This window comes from Sus scrofa, chromosome 3 (assembly GCF_000003025.6).
Source record: "Sus scrofa isolate TJ Tabasco breed Duroc chromosome 3, Sscrofa11.1, whole genome shotgun sequence".
In the NCBI taxonomy this organism is placed as follows: domain Eukaryota; kingdom Metazoa; phylum Chordata; class Mammalia; order Artiodactyla; family Suidae; genus Sus; species Sus scrofa.
In genome coordinates, this window is record NC_010445.4 from 9523176 (window position 1) to 9547584 (window position 24409).

Below are 24409 nucleotides of genomic sequence, written 5' to 3' on the forward strand. Positions count from 1 at the left end.
CTCTTCTCTGTGCTTCTGTTTAGACAGTTTCTGTGACTTTGAGTTAGTTCTCTGATCTTTTTTATTTTGCAGCATCTGATCTGCTTAAACCAGTTAGGGATTTTTTTTTTTTTTCTCAGCTACTGTATTTTAAGCTCTAGAATTCTACCTGGCTCTTTATAGCTCCTCTTTTTCTCCTCATTGTGTTCATGTTTTTCTTCAAATCCTTGAGCTTGCTTTTAATAGCTGTTTTAGTCTTTGTAAGCCACTCCCAGTATCTCTTGTCATTTCTGATTCTTTTTTTTAATTTTTTTGATTAACTAATTTTTTCCTCTTATTATCCTGTTTGTTGCATGTCTGGTAATGTTTGATTGGATGTTGGACATCATAATTATTAACTGGATTTCGTTGTCTTTCTTAAGTATATTAAAATTCATTTGGGCAGACAGTTAAATTACTTGCAGATCAACTCCAGTTATTCTGAGACATGTTTTGAAGCTTTGGGCGGCAGGTCTGGACTAGCCTTTTCTTTAGGATTAGCTTGGCCCTCCACTCTGGTGTGGCCCTCTGGTGCCTCTACCAAATGTCCTGGTTTTTCAGCAAGTCTCTCTTCTCTGGCTGGTTGCAACTCAAGGGCCTCCCGACACTCTGAATCCTGGGAGTTGTTTACTTCAACCTTCCTTGTGGTTCTTCACCCAGCCTTGTGGAATTTCACCCTGGGTGTGTGTGTGCACCTCATCTTTTAGCAGCAGACTTTTGATCACTCCTCTGCAGGTCTCTCCGCCTCTTTCTCTGCACACCTCCTCCCTTCCAGTGCTCTGCCCTGTCAATTCCAGGATCTTCTGCTTTCCTTCTTCTCAACCCAAGAGGAATGTCATGCTCTGCTTGGGCTTCCCCCCTCCCTGTGCTACACTCCAGAAAGTGTTTCCTGGCAGAAGTTCAGGGTGGTTAGGGCTCAGCTTATTTGTTTCCGTTCTCTCAGGGATTATCATTCTGCTCTACTGCTTGCTGTTTGTACGAAATGGTTGTTTCTATACAAAATCTATAGAAAATGGTTGTTTCATATAGATTGCCTAATATTCTAGTTGTTTATGGCAAGAGGGCCCATCAGGGCCAGTTAACCTGTGTGGCCAGAGGTGGAAATCTCCAAGTTTTATTCATTTCATTCTTGGTTTTAATGGCTGTCATCAATGCCTGGGAAAGAGAACACAAAAAGATACAGAGGTCCAAACCAAAGTAGTACATTATTAGTGCAAAAATATGATTCATATTTTCAAAGCCTGCTTACCAGTTATGAGAAAGTACTAGTTGAAATTTAGCTAGTAAATTTTTATTTACCCTGATATTCAATTTTTCTTGCTAACTAGTCAGAAGATACTGTGGGGTTTTTTTTGCGGAGGGTAGGGGAGAGGTTGTTTTTTTCTTTCTTCTGGCCCTGCGCATAGCATGTGGAAGGTCCCAGGCCAGGGATCGAAACTGTACCCCAGCAGTGACCCTAGCTGCTGTGCTACAAGGGAACCCTAGAGGACGCTTTGTTTTGTTTTTTATTTTAATATTATCAAATGGTTTGAAACTACTTTTGGCAACTATTTCATCTGGTTTGAGTTGGTTGATAACAGGTAACATTTATTGAGTATTAGCTCTGTTCCCGGCAGTGTGTACGCACGCCATCGTAGTTAATTACCACTGCCTAATGAGACAGGCACAATTATTATGCCCAATCTATAGATGAAGAAAGTAAGATAGAGAGATAATAAGTACCTTGCCTAATGCTGCACCACCAGTAAGTGGCAGAGCTGGGATTTGATTGCATGCAGTCCAGCCCACACGCTAAACCATTACACTGTACTCCCTGTCATCTGATATGAGGCACTGAGACATTTTTGTAGAAATGTTGTCTTTGCCCATAAGTTTATATGATGATGGGAACATCTCCAAATATCCACTTTTAGAATGCTGTCACTGTAAATGAGTTTCATTCAAGAAGTAGGGTTTTTTTTTCCCCCACTAAGTATTAAAACACCACATTTACTTCAAAGACATAGATTATATGTTTATTTTTTTTTTTAAATGTCTGCCAGGCAGCATATTACTGATAGCCATCTGCCATCACAGAACAGGGCAGCTAATTTGGAACACTTAGCTTTTTAAAAGAAAAGCATGTAACTCATCTTTAAGCTAAAAACTAAAAACTCAGCAACCCTTTTTGTGCTCCAGGGTACCTCGGTTTTCTTCTCCCACCCCGTGGCTTATCGTACAAGAGAGTCAGTCTCTGAAGGTTTTTTCCCGTCAGGAGTAGAATCGAATCCAGACTGTCCTCTAGTCGTGTCAGCTGCTGTATTTTTGAGACCAATACACTCCGGCTGCACAGCAGGGCACCTCAGGCGTATTTTCAGCTCTAGAATCCAGTTTTTCCTCTTCTTTGTATCTTCTCTTTCTCTCCTTAATTGTGTTCATATTTTTCTTTAAATCCTTGAGCATAGACCTCCCTCTCTGACCAGTTTCCCTTCGTGGTTCCTCACTGGTTTCTCCCGGCTCTTTGTATGTGCCATCCTCACACCCACCTCTGGACCTTGGCACTGCCGTTCCATCTGCCAAGAGTCTTCGCGTCTCTCCTGCCCGACATCTGATCTCAGTCCCAGCATCACCTCCTCAGAGGCCCATCTGTCCCCAGGACCCGTTCCCCATTCTCTGCATCCCATGTTGCTCCTCTCGACGCCCTGTCGCACTGCAAGTGTTCTGTTTGGTTAGACTTTGCTGTGTGTCTCCCTTACTGCAGTAGACTGTCAAGTCCCCGAGGACAAGGATTTTGTCTTGTTCACCCTCGTGTCCCCCCGGCACCTTGAACAGTCCCGATGTCACAGCACGTGTCCCTGGGCGCCAGCCATGGGACAGAACCGTTCTTTTGGCCGAGCCCGGCTTCCCTGCTCCGTCTTGCACACGGACTGACTGTCCCCTGGTCTCCACGGGTCTAAACCCTGACCCCTGTGGTTTTAAAAAATAAATAAACCACAGCACCAGCCACTTTGCCAGTCTCTCTGTCTGGGAATGGCCTTCTTGTTTACCTTTGTTGCCCGTGAACGTGGCTTATCTCGGTGAGGCTGGGCCCGGACATCCAGCCCCGTGCCTCGGTGGGCCTCACCCAGAGCAGGCAGATGCCCAGGAATGGCTTGTTAGCTTCGCACCTGAGGAGACAGTATAATTTAGTCGGCTGCTGGTTCGGGATGCAAAAATCTTAATTAGACTTTGGCGAACCTGTTTGCGGCGCCCCCACCTCCCCTGCCTTGGTGAGATGCCAGCACCTGCCAGTGAGATGCCAGCACCTGCCGGGCTGCAGAGCCCCCTCCCCTGGCCTCTGGCTGAGCCGCCTGGAATTCACACGGTCACCATACACGTATTTAGGGGAAGGTGCCGAAGAAAGACCGGCGACGGTCTGGTTGTTTGTTATACGTATGTTTTGGAGCCTTGCGTTGCCGAATGAGCTCTAGAAGGCCTCCGAGTGTTCAGGGGTGAAGTGCGAGGTGACTGAGGGACACTCTGCGAGTCTGTCCCTCCGGGTGGAGGACCCTGGAGGCGGCAGGGAAGACGGGCTGCAGCATCTGGGGTGTTCCTTCCTGCCCTGCGTATGGGTGTGGGCTCTGGCCTCCCCCAGACAGTCCCCTGATGGAGCGGCTGAGATCGGAGGCTTGTGACGTTCAGAATAAGACCTCGCAATACTTGTGTGGGGTTTAAATGGCATTGGAAATCATTAAGGAGACAAAAAGCTATGATTTCCCCTAGATTAACATGCAGGCTGGGGTTTGGCATGCCGAAATTCATTGTTTTGGTCTCTAGCCCAAACATGCTAGAGTCATTATATTGTCATGTGGTAATTAGCTGTTCCTTTAATACAAGTAATAAAAATTAAGCCTAAGAGGTACTTTAGCAATGCCTTTTACATGATCCAAAACAATATTCAAATGCTGTAGGCGTTGAGTCATCCAGCCGTACTGTAGTGAAGTCTGAAGTTTAATGCATAGAGATGTTTGAACATTCAGTTCATTCTTTATTCTGGGACCAGTTCTGCTACTTAGGCATTAACCTTTAATCGTGTTAAATTAAATATACATGCCATGATGAATAATTATGAGAGTGCCAGAATTTTCATTTACAATACGATGCTTTGAAAATTTGTCTAGAGGTCCTAGTTACCATTCACTTGATAATGTGCGTGTTGTTTTTATATGTCACCGAATTCCTTGCTGAATCGAACAAGAGAAACTATCTTTTATTCGAAGCAGACACAGTGGGTCCTGGCCTCTTAAAAGGAATGGACTGGAAAAGTTGTCAACCGAAATATTAGGGATGGCGGGCACTAGACTAGCTTAGCTCTTTAGACATGTAATCGGTCCTGGCAGTTGAGCTGGGAAGCCTAGAGCAGTGAACAGTCATAGAATTTTATCCAGGCGCAGCGGTTCTCCTCCTCGGTTCTTGCCTGACCTCTGTTTCAAGTTCAAGTTGTCGTTCAACACGCAGGGGCCGTGGGCATGCTGTCTGTCTCCTTTGGGCCATTTGTCCAGCAGGAGGCCACAGGGCGAGGGGGCAGAAGGGTGGAGGCAGAAAGTGTCCAAGGAAGATACTGAAATAAAAAAAAAAAAAAAGCCATACCTGGAATGTTCCAAGGAGATTCATTCTTCAGTGTTTTTACGACTCCTACTTACGAGGAACCATCTCCCCGAAATAGCTTTCGAAGTCTCATTTAACATAAATATTTTAACGCTGAAGAAAATAACGAGAGGCCGCCAACGAGAAAGCCACGAGGTGGTCATAAACTGTATATACGCCCAGAATCGATGCCCGGCCACTGGGCTTTCACGCGACGGGCCGTGTTGGTGTTGGACGCTGGGCCGGACCTGCCCTGGACCTGCCCCGGAGCCCGCCTTTTGTAAACCCCGCGAAGACGTTGGCATCTCAGAGCATTCCTGGCTCCTGGTGGACGTGCCAACCGAGGCACGGTCGACCAGGCCCTCATTTCCAGGAACCAAGGGTGGTCTGAGAAATGACTGGCTCTGGTATTTGGAAATTAAGTTAGGTCTTGAATATATACCCTTGCTGATCCACTGGGCTTGGTGTTTAGCATTCCTCAACCGGAGACTAAATCTTTGCAGCCGTCTCACAAGTGATGCTGGCATCCGTACCAGAAATATCTTCCGTAATCTTTTCTAAGCCCAGCAGCCTGGGGTATTCTACTCTGACGGGGCCCTGGAGCCCTAGAGGAAGTGCCCCACTGGTGCCTAGCAGGTGGATTATAAGTGCCTTCCAGGCAGCAGAAATAAAAATAAAGGCCCTGTTGACGCCAGAAGAACACTTACTGTGTCTCCGTTTTGTGCTGAATGAATGCCGGAGGCAAAGGCCACACCAGTGAATTCCACGTCTGACGTTTCCGATTTTAGGTTCAATACCAGTTTTTTTGCAAGTGAATCTTTTGGCGGATAGCACATTGAATTGGCTGCAGGACCCCTCCTAACTGCCCAGAAGCTGTTCTCCTGCTGTTCGTACCATAACCAGGAGTGCGGTGGCCTCCTGGCTGGCTGGCCTGCTGGCCCAGGATGGGTCCAGCAACTGGGTCACCCGCTGTGCTGCTGGGGAAAGGCAGAACTGCTGAGAGCAGAAACCTGGGGTTTTCCTGTCCTCAGACCAACACCTGCTGGGCCCTGACTTTCTCCTGAGCGTCCTCCATCAGCAAAGGAGGACTGTGATGGAAAGTGGTCCCCTCCGAATAGGGCATCCTCCTAGAGCGGCCACCCCCTCGGAGGACCTTCCTCGTTGGAAGGACTGTCACTGGATCTCACAGTCTTGGGCCTGAGTTCTCTCTGCTCACTGACCAGGCTGAAACCTGGCCGCATCACCCCTCCTCTCTGAGCTCTGCTTTCTGCTTCCGTGACTCTCCACAAACGTACTCTGTGAGGGCTGGGCGCTTTCTGGGTGTATCAGGTATAAAATTTATTGGTGACTCGAGGTCTTTGGTTCCTTCCCACTCGCTGCCGCCTCCAAGCAGGTGCTGGGCGATTTTCCCAGGCTCCTCCCCGCGCCGCCACGTGTATCTCTTCCAGTCGGATCAGGGAATGAAAAACCCTTCAAGTGTCACACAGGCCTGGGCAGTGAGCAAATCCCAGGGAGCTCATGGCCACTCCCACCGACCCCGGTGGGTCTGCATGATCCTCCCTTAGCGCCGCAGAAAAAAGCACTGTCCAGCCAGCCGCGGGGGCCCAGGGAGCTGACTCCCTGGGAGCCGGGCGACCTGCCCCGAGCCTCCATGAGGCCTGGAAGGTGCTTGTCTGTCTAGATGGGGGTGACGTGTGTTTCTCTCTCGTGCAGACCCCGTACCAGCTCTGGACCTCGGGCAGCAGCTCCAACTCAAGGTACAGCGCCTACACGACATCGAAACGGAGAACCAGAAACTTAGGGAAACGCTGGACGAATACAACAAAGAGTTTGCTGAAGTGAAAAATCAAGGTTGGTGGAAGATGCGTTCGTTCTTGGCTTTTTCTCTTCTTCTCTTTCTTTCTCTTCCTTTTTTAAGTTGCCTCTCCCGTACTGTTGGGACTAGCTCTCACTGTCACCTACATCATAAAGTCTGGGTGGGGCGAGACTCAGGGTCATTAAGAGATAATAATAATGCTTAGCTATTGAGAAGGAAACCTCTCCCGCTGCCCGATCACTACACCTGTTTTTACGGCCCTCCCGACAGACGGATCAGGACTCTTTTAAAATTCTTCCTGAATCATCATGTGATAGGATCTGTCTTTTAAAAGACTGATTGATGCGTTGCCTGCGGGTGACACCTGTCACAGAGCCAGCTTATGATCAAAGGGTCACAGCCAGTAAGCCACTTAATAATTGCTGCCGATACATTAAGGCCTGAGACGCAGCCTCCACGTCCCCACGCTTAAGCACCTCGATGTCCTTGTCAGCGTCACCCGTTCATTACGCCTTTAACGAAGGAAAACAAAACCGCCTCTTGGTGTGGTTGTCCAGACATCACCGAGGAGCGAAGGCAAAGACTGCCTGGCTTTTCCTGTCAGGGGAGAACAAAGGAATCGCTCCCACACCTCAAATCCACACGTGTCCGGGTCGGGAGCCCCGTGGCTGCCTGTCTTGGAGAAAAATCGCAGCCCCGTCTGACAGCCGTGGCAGGTCCTTAGCCAAGTCCAGGCGGAAGTGGGGCGGTTTATTTTTGTTTGGGGGTGTGGGTGAGGAAGGTGACAGAAAGGAGAGCACATGGCTTGGGGGCGTCCCCTGAGGGCCCGAGAAGGAATTGCTTGATAAAGATTCTAGAAAGCATCTTTGAGTTTTGAGACCTTCAGACGTGGGCCGGCGAGGAGGGACTGTCCGAGCACAGGACCCGACTTGGGCTTGAGGGCACCAGTCCTGAGGCCTCTTCCCTCCTTGAGGATGCCCCCTTGTCCTGGCCCTCAGGGAGCACCGAGCCTGTGGGACTCCAGCGACAGTGTGGTCCTGCTGGGGAGCAAGGTGGGACCCTCAGTTTGACTGGGTTTCGCGGGGAGGACGTGATCGCCCTCCCCCTCCCGCCTCATCCGTGTCCCGGGGGGCCAGCTGCCCAGCCAGGGGCCGCAGCTGAGCATGGGGCCGCCTCCCCGCCAAGGCCTCGCCCGACAGGCATTTTTTACTGAAAGGTAGAGCCCAGGACTCGAGAGCAGGGGCTCCGGAGGCAGGCAGACCGGGCCGGGCCCCTCGGCTGCCACCACTCCGCTGTGCAGCCCGGAGCAGGAGGTCTCAGGTTGCGGAAGCCTCGTTTTCTTGGATGAGGGGGTTCTCCTCCTGACCCGGTCGGATTAAATGAGGTGCGGGCCGGGTACCCAGCGCTGTTCCCGACACTCAGTAAGCAGCTGCTGCTCCAACAGGGCACTGCTGGGTTTTTTCCAGAAATTGCCCTCCCCCCAATCCTTTTCTTTATTTATTGGTGTCTTTACAGATACCAACTGCCAGAAAAATGCAACTTTTCTCTCTTCACTCCCCAGTATAAAAATGATTTTAATTTGGAAGGGCCGGTGTGCACGTCACTTGTTTTAATCATCACAGCTGTAGTGGGGATGGATAAAATGCTGAAACAGGGCAGGGGTTTCTTCATCATGTGCTCTAATCCCCCCCTTTAAAGATGAGTAAGGGGGGGGGACAGGCACAGCCAGTTGGCACACAGCTCTCAGTGCCCCCCGACCCGCCGCCCACCTCCCTCAGGTGCTCACAGAGGGGGTCTGGCTGGGACATGCCCAGGGCAGTGTCCCCACCCTGGGCCCAGGCACCGGAGGAGGGCCAGAGGCTCCAGGACAGATGAGCCCTTGGCTCACTGACCAGCCCATGCAGAATGGGGTAGGGGGGCAAAGAGGTCCCATCAGACAGAGTGGGAACCCCCAGGGAGGGGACCCCAAACTCCCATGGAAGGCACACAGATGGGTCACAGTGAGAAGCCTATTGGAATGAGCGCTGGGGTCCAGGGGCTGGCCAGGCGGTTCCCGACCATCGTTAAAGGCAGAAACGCTGCGTGCTTGTGGCGTAGACCATCGCCCAGAAAGAATGTCTCCAGAGGTGACCTGTCACGGGGTCCACTGTGAAAGTGTTCCCTCGTGGCCAGCTTTGGCCCTGTGATCCTCTGTGTGTCACTAACCCTGTGTCACAGAGCATTTCTTCCAGGCCCTGCACAACCCCTTCTTCCCTGAACGCCCTGCCAGGGTCATGGCCTTAATTCCCTCTCTGCTCCTCCTAGGTGAGCTCTCTGGTTCCACTGAATGAAAAGGGCCACTGTCTGTCTTAACCAAAGAGCGTTTAGCTTTTCTCCACTAAGCCATGCGGGTATGAGCGCCTGGCTGACGTGCACCCGCCTTCGCAGCATGTCTGTGCAGCGCAGGGAGCAGAAACGGGCGTGCGCTCCAGCCCGAAGGAACCAGGGCAGCCAGTCCAGGCACTCTTGGGGCAGAGTCCTGGCAACCAGTGGTGCGTGAGCCTGGAGCCCCATTGTCACAACCCCATGGAGGCCTCACCCTGCACAGGCTGGCCTCAGCATCCCTGTTCATTCATGCTCAGCCCTTCCTTGAGCACCCACCCATCTCAGGGGCTGGGACCCCCAGGGAAACTCAGCCTCACCTTCTACCACATGGATCTGGGCCCCGCAGCTTGGGCGCCCCGAGAGCTCCCATCTCCTCGGAGCTGAGACCACGGTTGCTGCCAGGGCAGCAGCCTGCATCATAGGGTGGGGTGGGGTGTATCTCTGAGGGGGAAAGGGGAGAGCAGTCCTGCCCCAGAGCCACCCACGGGTCTGAGTTAGGACCCTGCTCTGTTCATTGCATCTGCTCTGGTAGTCCCTCTTTGGGTCATGGAAGCTGTAAACATGAACTCCGTGGTAATGGTGGGGCCTGGGTTTTCCAGGGACAACCCTGCCCCAGAGGGCCCCTGGGTCCTGAGGACCAGGCACTGCAGGGCTTCTTCACACACCCCTGCTACCCACGCCTCTGGCACCCACCCTCCCTGAGACGAGGCTCCGCAGGGCCCCACGTCATCGGCTGTGCACACATAGCCCAGATCCACCAGGCTCTGGCCTGGGTGGAGGGGGCTGTTGGCACCCAAGCCCCAGGACTGGTCCCTTCCGCCCGAGGAGGTGTGCGCCCTGTTCCTACAGCCCACAGCCGGGGGTGTCTTTAGGCTTCTTCTAAACTGCAAATTCTGAGCTGTTTTCTTTGTAAAAAAAAGTACTTAAACCCACACGGAATCGTTATTAATCTTCCCTCGGTAGAGGACTAATTTAGGACTCATCAATAAGATGATATTATATTTTACCATTGATCCCCCCCCCTTTTTCTTAAGTTGTATTAGAGAGACATAGTTCTTCTGCCCAGCAAAATCCATTGATTCTCCTCAACCTAAATGTTTAAAGTTCAATTTAACATTTAGGGAGTAAAAGGTCTCCGAAGGGACTCGTAACCATTGATTTTGTGCCAGAGTTGAAAAAGCTAAAGTTTGAAACACACCGATCCTCCTAAGTTAGAAAGCCCAATATATACAGCCGCATGGAACCACGCTTCTCTTACTGGAGGTTTTTTTTTTCCCCCTTCTGCAGAGGTTACGATAAAAGCACTTAAAGAGAAAATCCGAGAATATGAACAGACTCTGAAGAACCAAGCAGAGACCATAGCTCTCGAAAAGGAACAAAAGTTACAAAATGATTTTGCCGAGAAAGAGAGGTGAGCACGCGTTGAGGCCTGCACGCCCTGACGTACTGACACAGCGCACGCGCCGGCGCAGTGTTCACACCCAGACGTACTGACGTAGCACACGCTCTGACGCACTGACGTAGCGTTCACGCACTGACGTACGGATGTAGCGTTCTACTTGTGCACTTGGCATCACGACACAGGTTTCTGAAATGGACCTGCGAAATGAATGAGCCCAGGCTGGAAACCAAAATCCTAGGGGCTCTGAGGCAGTTTTTTGTTTTCTTGTTTTCTTTTCTGCTTTGGCTGCCGCACAGCATGTGGAGTTCCCGGGCCAGGGAGCAGATCTGAGCCGCAGGTGCGGCAACACCAGATCCTTAACCCCCTGTGCCAGGCCGGGGATCAAACCTGCATCCCAGCACTCCCAAAACGCCAACTAAGTCACAATTTTGTTTGAAAAACAAAGCGTCCTTTGTTCTGTGATTTGTGAGATGACCTTGAGTGAAATGTGCCCGTCTTTTCCCTTTGGTGGGTGGTGTCAGGTGGTTCAAGGGCGTGTCAGTCAGGGCCGCGTGGGCCTGGGGCTCGAGCACAAAACCTGTGTGGTTGGCAGAGAGCTTGTGATGGGCGGGGGGGAGGGCAAGACCGTCTTCTGCGAGTCCTTTCTGAGGAGCCCCGGGCGATGCCCAGCTCCTGCTTACCTTCTTAAGTGAATTTTTATATTTCACATCTCACACACACATAATATCTTGTTTTTGTTTTTGATTTTACTTTTTGTCTTTTGCCTCTTTTCATTACCTCACAGTGCTTCATACATCAAGGAGTTGGTATCAGTAAACTATGTTAGTGCATCAGCCAGGTGCCCTGAGTTGTTAGGTTCCGACAGCCCGCTGCACCCAAACCTTATCACAATTTGTGACGATTTAATAAAAGGTTTCTAGTAAAAACCATAAGGACTCTTGAACTTTCCAATTCAAATTGCATAAGTCAGTTTTCTCAGGCCTCCGCTGAAGGCAAGTTTTAAAATTTTAACCGCGTCGGGAAGAAATGTGTGAGTCCATTAAGGAGAGGCACTAAATGTCTGGTTGCAGGGGAGAGGCAGGCCTGGTGATGGGGTTGTGAGGTTGTTTCCTGCTGACTCGGAGTGCGGCTGCTTAGGCTTCTAGGAGGTGGGCTCCATGGGGCTCGCGGGCACCAGCAAGGCCTCTCTGGGGCACCCTAAAGCTGGCTTTGCCGAGAAAAGAATGTGCGCCCTCCCTCTCACCCCCACAACGTTCCATGGCCAGGCCCTCTAGAAACGTTGTCTCACTGGGTGCCCAGGACAGACCTGCAGAGTAGCCGATCCCATTTTAAAGATGGAGAGGCCAGGCCTCAGAGTAGGTACCTGCCCATACCTTCCCAGACAAGCGCCCAGAGGCGGGGACACAGCGTGACCCACCACCGCACCCTGGCCTCCCTTTGCGCTCAGGTTTGGCCTTCCAGCATCCTTGCTGCAGGACCAAAGCCAGCCCCTCAGAGGCCAGCCCAGCTCTGCAGGGGACACAGCACCCAAGCTTCTGGGAGAACAGGGCTGGGCACAGCCCCCAGGAAGGAGGGGAGCGAGAGAGTCAGGGCTCTGAGGATGAGTGGGCTCCTACCCAGCAGATATGGAACTGGCCCTGAATCCATGTCCTAGGAAAGCACTCTGTGCCCAAGAGATGACTGACCACGTTCTTGATCCCTGGGGGGAGGGGCGAATGGAAGCGTCAAAAGGCCCTGCCAGCAAGAGGTGGGTACGTGCAAGAGGCCATCCTTAAATGGGACATTATGCAGCCCTTAAAATAATAGTGATGTCAAGTTTGTCATAACACCCAAAATGTATCTGACATCGTATGCAGGACACACAGTTATATACGCAATGATTACATCTGCATAGCGCCAATTCACGCATTACAGGAGTGCGGAAATACATTCATATGGGGAGTTCCCATCGTGGCGCAGCAGTTAACGAATCCGACTAGGAACCATGAGGTTGCAGGTTTGGTCCCTGCCCTTGCTCAGTGGGTTAAGGATCCGGCGTTGCCATGAGCTGTGGTGTAGGTCATAGACTTGGCTCGGATCCCGTGTTGCTGTGGCTCTGGTGTAGGCTGGTGGCTACAGCTCTGATTAGACCCCTAGCCTGGGAACCTCCATATGCCACAGGAAGCAGACCTAGAAAAGGCAAAAAGACAAAAAAAAAAAAAAAAAAAAAAAAAAAAAATTCACATGGGAATTTAATATTTCTAAGTTGACTTTTTCAAATTAGGTAAAAGGGATACTTATATTAAATGATGCAAAAAACTGACTGACCACTGAGGGCAGGGAGTAAAGCTAGATTTTTTGCCTCTTCACAACAAAAAAATTGAAATGGATTTAGGATTTAAATATTAATAATTAAGTCATGTACATATGGGAAAAAATGTAGACAAATATTTTGTTTTTAGGTTTGTTTTTTGTTTTTCGGTTTGTTTTCTGCTCTTTCGGGCCACGTCACATGGAGGTTCCCAGCCTAGGGGTGGAATCAGCGTTGTAGCCACCGGCCTACACCACAGCCACAGCCGTGTGGGATCCGAGCCACATCTGCAATCTACACCACAGCTCACAGCAACTCCGGATCCTTAACCTGCTGATCGAGGCCAGGGATCCCCTCACAGTTACTAGATTCGTTTCCGCTGAGCCACGATGGGAACTCCTGCTTTTAGTAATTTTGGAATGGGGAGCTCCTTCTAGGCCTAAAAGAAACATCACATGAATATGACTGCCTAAAATGTAACACCGACTTTTAAAAACAAGTAGCAGTGAACAACATTTTTCAACCATCAAGAACCTGGGAAGAAATCTTTGCACCACATAAGAAAAAAGGGCTAATTTTCTTTATAAACAAAGAGCTCTTACAAATTAGTAAGAAAAAGACCAGTGTTACCAAAAAATGGGCAAAGGAGATGAGCAGAGAGTTCATACAAAGAGCTGCTCAGCTTCGCGCAGCAATAAAATTCAGTTTCATTTTACCCAGTGTTGGCACGGTAGACGCTCTCAAACGCTGTTGGCAAGAGTTTAAATTGGGTTTTCGTTGGAAAGTTTCTCAATATCTATCAAACAAAACAAACAAATTGCCTGTGCCCTTTGATCATCGTAATCCCTCTATTAGAATTTTATCCAGCAGATTCACTCTCAGAATTATGTAATTGAAGTTCCCATCATGGCTCAGCGGAAACACTCCCCGCTAGCATCCATGAGGCCGCAGGTTCGATCCCTGGCCTCGCTCCTTGGGTTGAGGATCCGGCATTGCTGTGAGCTGACATGGCTTGGATCTGGCGTTGCCGTGGCTGTGGTGTAGGCCGGCAGCCACAACTCCGATCAGACCCCTAGCCTGGGAACCTCCATATGCCACGAGTGCAGCCCTAAAAAGACCAAAAAAAAAAAAAAAAAGAAAGAAAAGGAATTATGCAACAATACCTACATAATGGTCACTGTGGAGTTGTTTAGTGGGAAGAAATGGTCTGCCGTCTGCATGTCGTAGAGGCTTGGTTAAGTCAGTTATTTAATAAGAGTCAGGAAGAACTGTGTACACTGGTATAGAATGTTCCCGAAGCCCAGAGCTGCTGAAGAGGCTAGAGTGTGCTCTGACCCCTTTCATATTAAAAGAAAGGGCCCGGGAGTGTTGCACTGTCCCATCTGAGTCTTACATTACACTACAGTGTATTACATTGCATTTCCGTACACACAGGAAGATGCTGGAAAGCTGCGGAGGAACGCGATCTGACGTGTGGCAATAGCCCCAAGGAAGAGACGGGCGTTTTAGCTGCCATGCTTTTAGAATATTTGTGGTGTTTGTTTTTGTTTGTTTTTAAACTCAGAGCACTTAATAGTTTTGTAAGTGAAATTCATGAAAATGTGAGCAATACTTTTCCATGGATGATGGAAATTTGGGTTTGTGTGTGTGTGTGTGTGTTTTCTCACCACACATGTGGCATATGGAAGTCCCAGGCCAGGGATGGAATCCAAGTCACAGCTGCAACAATGCCAGATCCTTAACCCACTGTGCTGGGCTGTGGATCAAACCCGTGCTGCCTCAGAGACAACCCCGGATCCTAACCCACTGCACTACCGCAGAAACTCCATGACCTTTTTTTTTTTTTTTTTTGGTCCTTTCAGGGCCACTCCCACGACATATGGAGGTTCCCAGGCTAGGGGTCGAGTCGGAACTGCAGCTGCCGGCCTACACCACGGCCACAGCAATGGGGAATCCAAGCCGCATCTGCCACCTACACCACAGCTCAGAGCAACACCCATTGAGAAAGGCCAGGGTTTGACCCTGAGTCTTCATGTATACCAGTCAGATCCTTAACCTGCTGAACCACAACGGGAACTCCCCAGGACATCTTAAACCGTCCTTCCTCCTTTTCTGTGGTCCCAGGTTTCTTCTTGTGAGAGCATGTGTTGTATTCATACGATGTAAAAATAATAAACTTATTTTTAGAGATTTTTCTGCAGATGAAGAGGAAGGAATGCCATTTATTGACCAGGGAATTCATTTGGAGATCATGGGAAATACAAATACGTGGAATGTGGCTGAAAACAATCCGAATGTTCCCATTAGGTATTAGAGTGGCGTTTGCATTCCATTCCAACAGAAGCAGAACAGCTGTCACATCTCCTTAGTACACCCTTTATTTCAACACCTTCCTTCACTGTGTCAGCAAAATGTAAATGTGTCCTTCTTCTTGGGCTCCCTTCAGAAAACAATGAGTGTGTGATGATGATTTTCCTTTTTTTTTTTTTTTTTTTTTTTTAAATATCTGGCATTTCAAGAACAAGCTACATTTAGGATAACCTATATCAGTTGCCTTACGTCCAGTCCCACGGGATCCCACTTCCCCTCATGTGGTGTGAGGGCGCAGAGGCCAGCATGAAAGATCCGGGCTCATGGCATTATGAGTGGTACCCAGCCGTGCACCTGCCGTCAGCTCCGTGGGTCCCAGCTCATCGCTGTGGCTCCCACACACAGGATGTTTTGAGTTGGGAAACAAGATGACGAGTCCAGCTTTTTCCTCTTCCTTTTCAGAAAGCTACAAGAGACCCAAATGTCCACCACCTCAAAGCTGGAAGAAGCCGAGCATAAAGTTCAGACTCTGCAAACAGGTGTGCCCTTCTGCCTGTTAGTCCAGCCGCCGCAGGCAAGGCTGACGTGGGCGGGTTTGCTCCATCTCCCAGTCCCCCCTGGGTCCCCTCTTGACACCTGTCGCTCTGGAGTTGGGGGGGCGCCCCAGCATGCCTCGGAGCCCCCCCCGCCCAGCTTCCCTCTTCCCCACCTCGACTGCATGAGTCACCCCCACTGAGTCAGTCGTGTCGAGGTGGGAGGCTCTGAGTCCCATTTGCATCACTGCCACACGCCTTCCTTTCTTCCTGCTCTCTTCCCAACAAACCCGTCGAAATCACCAGACTGTCAAGGGCTGACATCTCTTTTGGAGGAATAATGGGCGGGAGGGGGAGCCTTATTTCTACCCTGTGAAGTTAAGGAGAACAGTAATAGCAGACCTTTAAAACTTGAAAGATACCAAAAAAAGGTTACCCCGAAGTTTTCATCACGTCTTTAAAGTTCTTTTTGCCTCTTTGCTTTTTTGTGTGCTGAAAGGGAGACGGCACTGTGCATTTAATTTAAATGGGGGGGTGGAGACATTAGCAGACATCAGAATCCAAGTCTGAATAAAACACAGATGACAGAATGGGGGAAAATAATCACAGTGAATTCACAGACAAACACTGTCCCAAAAAACATCGGGATCACCTCCCAGTCAATGAAGATAGATAACCAGTCCAGGAGAACGAGGGCGTAAGGGTAGGAACAGGCAGTCTGCAGAGGAAATGCACGCAGCCGACACACGTATGAAAAAATGTGAGTTGGAACAGGCAGGTAAATGCTAATTATACCAGTGAAAAATTGTTTTGCCTGTCAGGCTGTCAAAAAAAAAATTCGCATTGATAATACCCACTGTTGGTGCGAGGACAGGAAAATAGCCCCAGTCTTCATATTGATGGGAGTGCAAACCGCCTCTTGGGAGGCCTGCTGGGCGGCATTTATCCAAAGCTGGACTGTCTGAGCTCCTTACCCAGCGCCTCCCCTTCTAGGTACCCTGAAGTGCCAGGCATGCGGCAAGCCCTGTAGGACGGCTAGATGGTCATTGTTGTGGCCACTGTCCCAACATGGAGCAATTTCCATGCTCCTGCTAAGGGAGAGTGGCTAACCTCAGAAGGTATTTGTATCACCCTATTTCTATGGGGTGAAAAAAATACTTGCATATATAATACACTTCCATATATATATGCAAATACGTACAGACCTATCTTTGAGTCGTAAAATGTATTTAAAAGCAGGAAATCTACACACTGAACTAGGAGCAGTGGTTATCTTGGAAAAGGTAGCCCGGATGAGGCGAGGGGGCCGGGGAAGGGATTTCTCTGTTCCATTCGGTGGAAATGTTTGTGACCGTTGCCCCCTTTGAAGTGAGAATATTTTATGCGTATACTTTTGCCTTCGGATTTAATTTGAACAATTAGTTCTTATCTGCTGGTTTTATGTCCTCTGCCTTTCAGCCCTGGAAAAAACTCGAACAGAATTATTTGACCTGAAAACCAAATATGATGAAGAAATTACTGCCAAGTAAGTCTCGGCCTGGCGCCCTCCGTCTGCCCGCATTTGCTCAGGTGTCACCAATTTTGCTCATCCGCAAAAGATCCCCCCCCCCCCCGCCCTGCTGTCGCTTGGCTTTGCGAAGCAGCACAGGGTTGAGAAGGTGCTCAGCCTCTGAGCTGCTGCGAGGAGGAGGGGGTCGATCCCGTGACTCGCTTGCATCCGTTTGAACCCCAAGATGTGCCAGGGAGCTCTATCTGATGCCTCAGAACCATCCTTCTAGCTGAACCTTTGTTCCTTAATGATCGGGAAGCCTGGTCCCCACTGTGCCTTTTTCTAAGAAAGCTTGGGGACGTCAGCTTAGAGGAGATGGGCTACTTGGGATGTCGTGGGCAGCCTGGTCTGTGCCAGTCACATCACCTCTTACCTGTGCCTGGCCTTCATCCGCACACACGTCTCTTTGTTCAGATCGCACCCCATAGTGCTGGGCGTCCGTGTGCAGACACACACACACACACAAAGGGAGCCTGCGTCTTTGGGCAAGTGCATCACTCAGGGCTCTGGGCAGAAGTCGCCATCCGGTCCCGGCGCCCTGCCGCCAGCCCACCCTCCACGCAGACCTCCAGGAAGAAACAGCAGCAGACTGTTCCCCGGCAATGCCAGGCTGGAGTGTCACCAGCTTTTCCCTGTCCTGGGAGGTTCCTCCCACCCCCCCCCCATGGAAACCCATGTCCCTGCTCCCTCCCCAATAGCTGTGCCTCGGGCTCCCAATTCCAGTAAGAAGCGCCTTGGGGGGGGGGGCTCTGGTTTGCCCGCCCTCCTACCCAGCTCCTGCTCCGTGGAGGCCCTGGTACTTGGCATCACTCTGTCCCATCACCCTGACCCATGCCTGTGAGGTTGCTTCTGGGCCAGCTGCTCTCAGGGCACAGGTGGGCAGCGGGGGGGGGGGGGACTGACCTTTGCTGTGGGTGCTTCAGCAGCTCAAGAACCTGTGAACCTAGCTACCCAGGCCTGGTGGTCAGAACCAGTTTTGCTCATGAGCACAGCCCTTCTGTTCAGAGACTAAACTGTCGCTGTCAGTCTCGGTGACTCCGGCTGACTCCCTGACATATGTAAGCCCACTGGAACCCAGCAGGCCATATGTACCAGACTTCAGGTGGTACATAATGAGCAGGTGCTAAGGTACCGGAACCGCTAAAATGATTGTGGGAAGGCTCGCAGTTCTGGCATTAACCCCTTTGACCTCGGGCATCACTGTCGATGGGCTGGCAAGCGTGCGTCTCTGCCCCCCTCCACCCTCGAACCCAAAGCCTGAGAGTTCCTCACCCCCAAATGTGCCCTCCGAGGTACCACACCAACTGCTGTCACCTTGGTGCTCCTCCGTGTCCATGTCCATGTCTGGCCCCTCCTCTCCTGCCTGCCTCTCAGCCTTGTTTTTCAGTTATCTCTGCCTGGACTTTATTCTACTATGTAGGTTGTCTTTCTTGGTAAGTTCGATTTTTAAAAATTATAATATTTCTAATCTGAGACCTAGCTCCGGCCTTAGTTTGTAGCATTTCTTTTCTGAAATGGTTTGATCTGAAGATGATGTGCTAATTCCTGATGCATTCACGCTTAGCCACATCATCTTACTTGCTGACAAACGGCATGGTGACTTTGGTGGTGATGTGTTGAATTATTTCACTCATTTTGTTAATTCATTTGTGTGAAACCACAACTCTTTCTAGAAGGCGTAGATAAATCTTGCGTATCTACAGTCAACCAAAGTTTGCTTTATTAGTCACTTCAAAAAAAACTCTCCCCCTGACATGTATCGTGTGAAAGGAGACCGGGGGGACCCCGGGCTGGTGGCAGTCACGTGTGAGGTCCGCTGTCCTCACTGTGCTTTTGTCTTTCCCAGTTTCTGCAGTGGCCCTGGGTTACTTTTATAATCCACAAAGCATATAGTGTTGTTTTCTTAAAGTAATGATTAAAAAACACACCAGGAAAAAAAAAAACTTTTGTGCAGCCAATCTCTAAATCCATGGTTTTCAGAGTTCCCGTTGTGGCTCAGTGGTTAATGAACCAGACTAGCACCCATGAGGATGCAGGTCAACCCCTGGCCTTGCTCAGTGGGTTAAGGGTCCAGTGTTGCCGTGAGCTGTGGTGTAGGTTACAGACACGGCTCGGATCCCGTGTTGCTATGGCTGTGGTGTAGGCTGGAAGCTGTAGCTCCGATTCGACCCCTAGCTTGGGAACCTCCATATGACATGGTTGCGGCCCTAAAAAGACAAAAAAAAAAAAAACAAAAAACCCACGGTTTTCAAACTGAGTCACAATCGTGAATTCAGCTTAGTGGGTGGCGACTGGCTGGTTGGATGATAAATAGAATATAAAACGGAACAGAATAGAACAGAAAGGGTCATGGCTCCCGGCCCATAGTAAAGTTAGGTATTGATTTGTGATGCTTTTGTGTAGATTATGTGTATAATCTAAGAATGTAGAGTTATTGGGCTACAATGTAAAGTGAAGTTCTTCTGTGGCTCTCAGTCAAAAACCATTTTGAAAGCCGCTGCTCGGTGATTGTCACCAAAGCTCAGCTTCCAGAAGCTGGGGTCTCCGGCTGCGCTCCCCGCGTGCACACCGGGGAGGTGCACCTGTTCCTGGTGACACAAGGTGTCTGCTGAACCCATTGGGAACTGGCAGTCAGGAATGTTACCTGTCACATGAAGGCTCCGTCCTGGGCTCTGGTTCAGAGTCACAACTTCATATTTCCTTCTTGAGCTTCTAAAAACCCACACGGAAAATCTGCATCCGTGTAACTGGTTTGCTTTAGGGGTTGAGGAAGCAGCGCCACGGAGAACAGCCGTCTTGGGGGGACTCCGTCTTCCCCGCCTGCTCGCAGGTGTCTGGCTCCTCCAGGGAGGGGCGTGGCGGCCAGGGAGTGACCGGGAGGCAGAAGGAAGGAAGAAGGACCATCGCCCCGTCCCTACTCTCTCCTGGCCTTGCTGTGCCCGGGGCTCAGGGGAAGCTCGGGGTGACGCCTGTCTCTCAGCAGAGCAGTGAAGAGCTCAGTCACCTGCTCCCGGGTGACCCTGCTTTCTGGGGGGCAGAGGGTGTCGTGATGAAGGGGTGGTTTCTTGTCCTCAGTTACTGCTTATACATGCAGGGGCCCCAGGCTGCTCCTGAGTGGCTGGCTCCGTTGTTTGCCAGGTAAGATGGTTAAGACTTGGGGCATCTGAATCAGCAAGCCACCCAAAGGAGCCCCAGAGACCTGTCCTGCTGCAGCCAGGGCACGCGCAGGGGGCGGCAGCGGGGGGCGGGGGGGCCTCAGTGAAAAAACATCTCTAGACTCTTTCTCGTCGTATCAGAGTATCCTAAGGCCAAAAAGATTTTTTTTCTTCCTCAAAATCTCACTACTTGCTCATTTTCATTGAACTAAAGTAAATGGAAAATAGAATCAAAAAGCATGGGGGGAGTTCCCATCATGGCTCAGTGATAACGAATCCGCCTAATAGCCAAGAGGACGCAGGTTCAGTTCCTGGCCTCGCTCAGTGGGTTAAGGATCCGGCATTGTCGTGAGCTGTGGTGTAGGTCACAGATGCAGCTCAGATCCTGCGTTGCTGTGGCTGTGGCGCAGGCTGGCAGCCGTAACTCCAGTCAACCCCTAGTCTGGGAACTTCCATGTGCCTCAGAAGCAGCCCTAAAAAGATACACCCCCCCAAAAAAAACCAAAAACGCATGGGGGCCCATTGTTCCGATTCATGAGAGTGCCTTGCTTCTGGACCTCAGTGTTGTCACACACAGCTGGGTGCTCCTGGGGCGTGTCCCCTCCTGTGATCCCAGCAGGAAACCCTCACCTCCTCCAGTGATGAGGGAGGCAGGTGTGGCATGTACGTGGGCACAGGGAATGTGAGCCTGACGGGCACAACTCAGAGATCACAGATCCACTTGTTAGCTCTGCCGACGTTCCCGGAGGCCGCCTTTGGGGAGGCTCGGGGAGGAAAGCCGTCGCAATGCAGCATGGTCACTGCTGCGATAGAGGGGTTGTCCGCCAGCACAGCACAGGGTCCCCACAGAAGACAGATGGGCCACTCCAGCCGGGATGGTCAGAAAAGGGGAGGAGGGAGGCCGGGGGTGGGGGCTGGGCCTTACCATGCCTCTGTTTGGAGGGGCCACCTGGAGAGGACCTGTGGCCTTTGGGAGGGGGCAGGAATCCAGGGCAGCACTGCCACCCCTGCCTTGCCCTCCTCCCTCCGCCTGGGCTCCCCTCGGCCATGGGAGGGGGGCGGTGGGGGGGGGTGGCAGGCCTCCAGCCAAAGGAAAGGACTGTCAAGGAAGCCGTCCCAAAGGGGGTGACATGTGACCTGAGGCTGGGAAGCGGGCCCAGGTGAGGTGGAGCAAGGCTCAGACCGGACGAGCAGCCCCGGGCCAAGCACATACTGAAAGTGGTCCCCGAGCCGCAAAAAATGGAGAGAACGGCCTGAGATAATCATTGCTACTTTCTTTTAACTTAGGAGACAGTTGCTTCGGCCTTGGCGAGCCCACGTGAGGCTTCCCCCTCAGCCTTCCCCTCCGCTTGTATCTTCCGGGAAAGGTTTGTCTCTCTACCTCGGGCTTCAGGCCCGACCTACGTGTGTTGCATTAGACGAGACACCTCTTCGTTGATGTAGGGATATAAGCCCGCCGGGGGCAAATCTTTTCACAGACGGCCTCAAAACATTTCAAAACCGTGTGTTTTCTCTCTTCTAAGGAGGGCGTCTTAAACATTTCTTAAGGAAACACGCAGAAGGGCTGGGGGGCCTCATGGAACATGGGCTTTGAGTGATCACTGGGCCCACCGCTCGCCCTCTGTGTCCTTGGCTCTGCTGCTCGACCCCCACGTCTCTCTTTGCTCGCCCGTCCCTTGGGCATAGCAGCCAGGGCCCTGGCTGCCCGTGCAGGGTAACGAGGATGTGTGTGTGCAGCCCCCAGCACGGCGACAGCCCGGGTCGCTGTCACTCATCGCAATCAGCTCTTCTGTTGTCGAGGAGAGACTTGTCCCTGACAGGCCTGCACGGGGCGTCGTGGTGTGTGTGCGCTTCTGAGTTTCTCCGGCCTTGGGCAAGATGGACCTGAGCGGCTGGGTCTCCCCCCGGAGGTTGCTGGGAGGTGTCCCCGGGTGACTACCCCTGGACCCCACTTGGGACGCGGTTGGGAGCCCCCACTTACTGGGCGCAGCCGTCGGCCCGCGTCAGCTGGGCCTGCACGGCCGGCTGTGACGGGGCAGCAGCAGCAAAGTTTTCCATGTGGAGGCTTGAAGCGCAGTGTAATTAGCCTTTATGTGCAGAACAAGGACCCATTGATGAACACAGCTGGTCTTTGTTTTGTCCTGTCGTTGCGAGTGGGAGGTAAAGGCTGCTTCTTCATGTTTATTAATGCAGGATTCCTTAGACAAATGGCAAGCGCAGTTTAATATTTGTTGGAACATGGGGGGGGCTTGCCAAAACAGTTGTTGTGTAAGGACTGCAGGGTTTCGGATTATGACTGTTTCTGGGTTAAATAAATGAATTCTCTCTGCTTTTTTTTTTTTTTTTAAGTTAAAAAAGTACCCTCTTCCTCAGATGCTCACGTCTTCCCCCTCCTCTTAGCAAGTAAAGATGGAGCTCCCCAGCTGACGTTAACTTGGACATGCGAGCAAAATCGAGGGAGCTGGATTTTAAGATTGAAGGGGTTCCCCCCGCCCTGCACGGCCTTGGAGGTGAGCAGACATCTTCCGGCCTCCGGGAGAGAGGCCTGGACGGCTCCCGCTGCCCCCGGCTCCAAGCCCGGCCCGCGCAGCTGTCCGCTTGTGGTTGAGCTTAGGTCAGCGCTGCCCATGCGGGAGGAATGTGGCCCTCGCGGCCGAGCGACCAGCCTTCTGGGCGAAAGTGCAGGAATTCCCATTTTTGCTCAAGTCCGCGGCCACCAGGTTGCAAAAGGAGCTTCAGTTGTAACACACAGTCAGCTTGTTACATTCCTCTTAACTCGTGGGCTGAGGCTCTGAGCCTCCGATGAAAGAAAATATTGAATTGCGCTGAAATGCTGCATTTTTTTATAGCTAATGTTAGTCTTTGGAGAATTTGCACCTCCCAAACCCTTCCTGCCAGTAACATTCATATTTCTTAAGGTTACTCATACCATATTCCTTGCCTGTGTGCTTTTTTAAATAGAACCACATTGTAGGCACATGTCCTCACATAGGCCCTTACAAAAGAGACATGTAAGAGGAACTTCCCTTGGCTTCCTTTTAGAGTGGTTTCTTTCTATCACACATACAAAACCAGTGTTTTATCACAACATACAGTACACTCTGAGAAGGCAGAAAACTTTCCCGGGCGAGCTTGGCTTAGGGCTGTGTCCACTTGTTGAGGGGAGCCTGCACCCCTCCCCGCCCTGGGCAGAGATGGAACTGTGTGTCCCAGCAGGGCACGGAGGACTTAAGCAAGCTTCGAAAGTGGGAGGATGCCAGCAGTTGAAGACGTGACTCCGCCAGTGAGAAATGCAGCCAGTGTTCCCGGGGTGGGGGGACCCCCGGGGGGGCAGGGACCCAAATGGTCCACGCAGCCGGATGGCTCTGGGCCGTGTCACGGCGCTTTCCTGCGTGATATGTTGTTTGCTCTTTCCCGCAGTCCTGGAGGAAGTGTCTGCCCTGCTTGTTGCACAAAGAAACAGCCCTGGGAACAGAGTTCGGTCCCAAATGCAGTCCTTTGGACTCAAAGTCCGGTGCGCTCTGCGCCCTCCCACCGTGGCCTGGGACATCTCTCCCCTCCTAAGAGAGCTGTGTTACCTGCGTGCGGGCACGCCCGGTCCCGGGCCTTCCTGAAGGGTTGCAGGGCTTCTCTCTCTCTCCATGAGCCCCCCTGTATCTACCCTCGCAGACGGATTTCTCTTTTATTTATTTTTTTTGCTGCTCCGCAGCCACGACTCAGGAAGCTGGGCCAGGTAGGGCCCAGTACGCAGAATCCCCCCCCACCTTAGACAAATGTTACTTCTCCCCCTGATGGAGCTTGAAAGGACCAACCTCAGGGGCCTGAAATGGAGTCTCTCCGCTGTACCTTTAAGAGTGTAACATTTTCTGTTTCCTGGCTTTTTGATGAGTCATCAATTTCCAGTACGGGTTGCTGTAATTATCCTGGTTAGATTAATTTCCCTAAAAATAGAGAAGCAGTTACTTTGATGGTTTCGAGGGGATGGACTTGAATAAAGAAACTACTGTCCCTTAAACCTTAGAGAGTGATCAGACTTGCCAGGAATAACTGATGCCTTTTTTCCCCCCTGTACTTATCTGCAAAAGAGTGTGTGCATTTTCTAGAATTCCTGGGATTTTCCATCTCTGTACAAGCGTTTTGCTTCACACCTAACATGGGATGCCTGGGGGAGCCCTAAAGAGCTTTCCTTGATTTCTGCACTGACTGCATCTGTTTTGACTTCTCCAGCCCGGATCTGGAACTCTCCCAGTTTGGGGAGCTGCGCAGAAAGAAGGGCGTGGCTTCACAGTTTCAAACTCAGGTAGAAATTCTTCTGAGCGCCAGGGTCTTCACCTGTTCCGTGGACTCCAGGCAGTTCTAGAAGTTGC

General features: G+C 51.1%; 1 protein-coding gene across 6 annotated transcripts in view; it reads left to right on the plus strand.

Moving 5' to 3' along the window:
* The window catches only part of CUX1 (cut like homeobox 1), a 352855-nt gene that overhangs the window by 206031 nt on the left and 122415 nt on the right, over positions 1-24409 (plus strand). For all 6 annotated transcript variants that reach the window (XM_021086269.1, XM_021086267.1, XM_021086270.1 and 3 more), the window contains exons 5-8: positions 6337-6474; positions 10091-10214; positions 15268-15344; positions 16797-16863. In XM_021086269.1, the coding sequence (XP_020941928.1) occupies positions 6337-6474; positions 10091-10214; positions 15268-15344; positions 16797-16863 (406 nt within the window). The remainder of the gene's footprint in view (positions 1-6336; positions 6475-10090; positions 10215-15267; positions 15345-16796; positions 16864-24409) is intronic.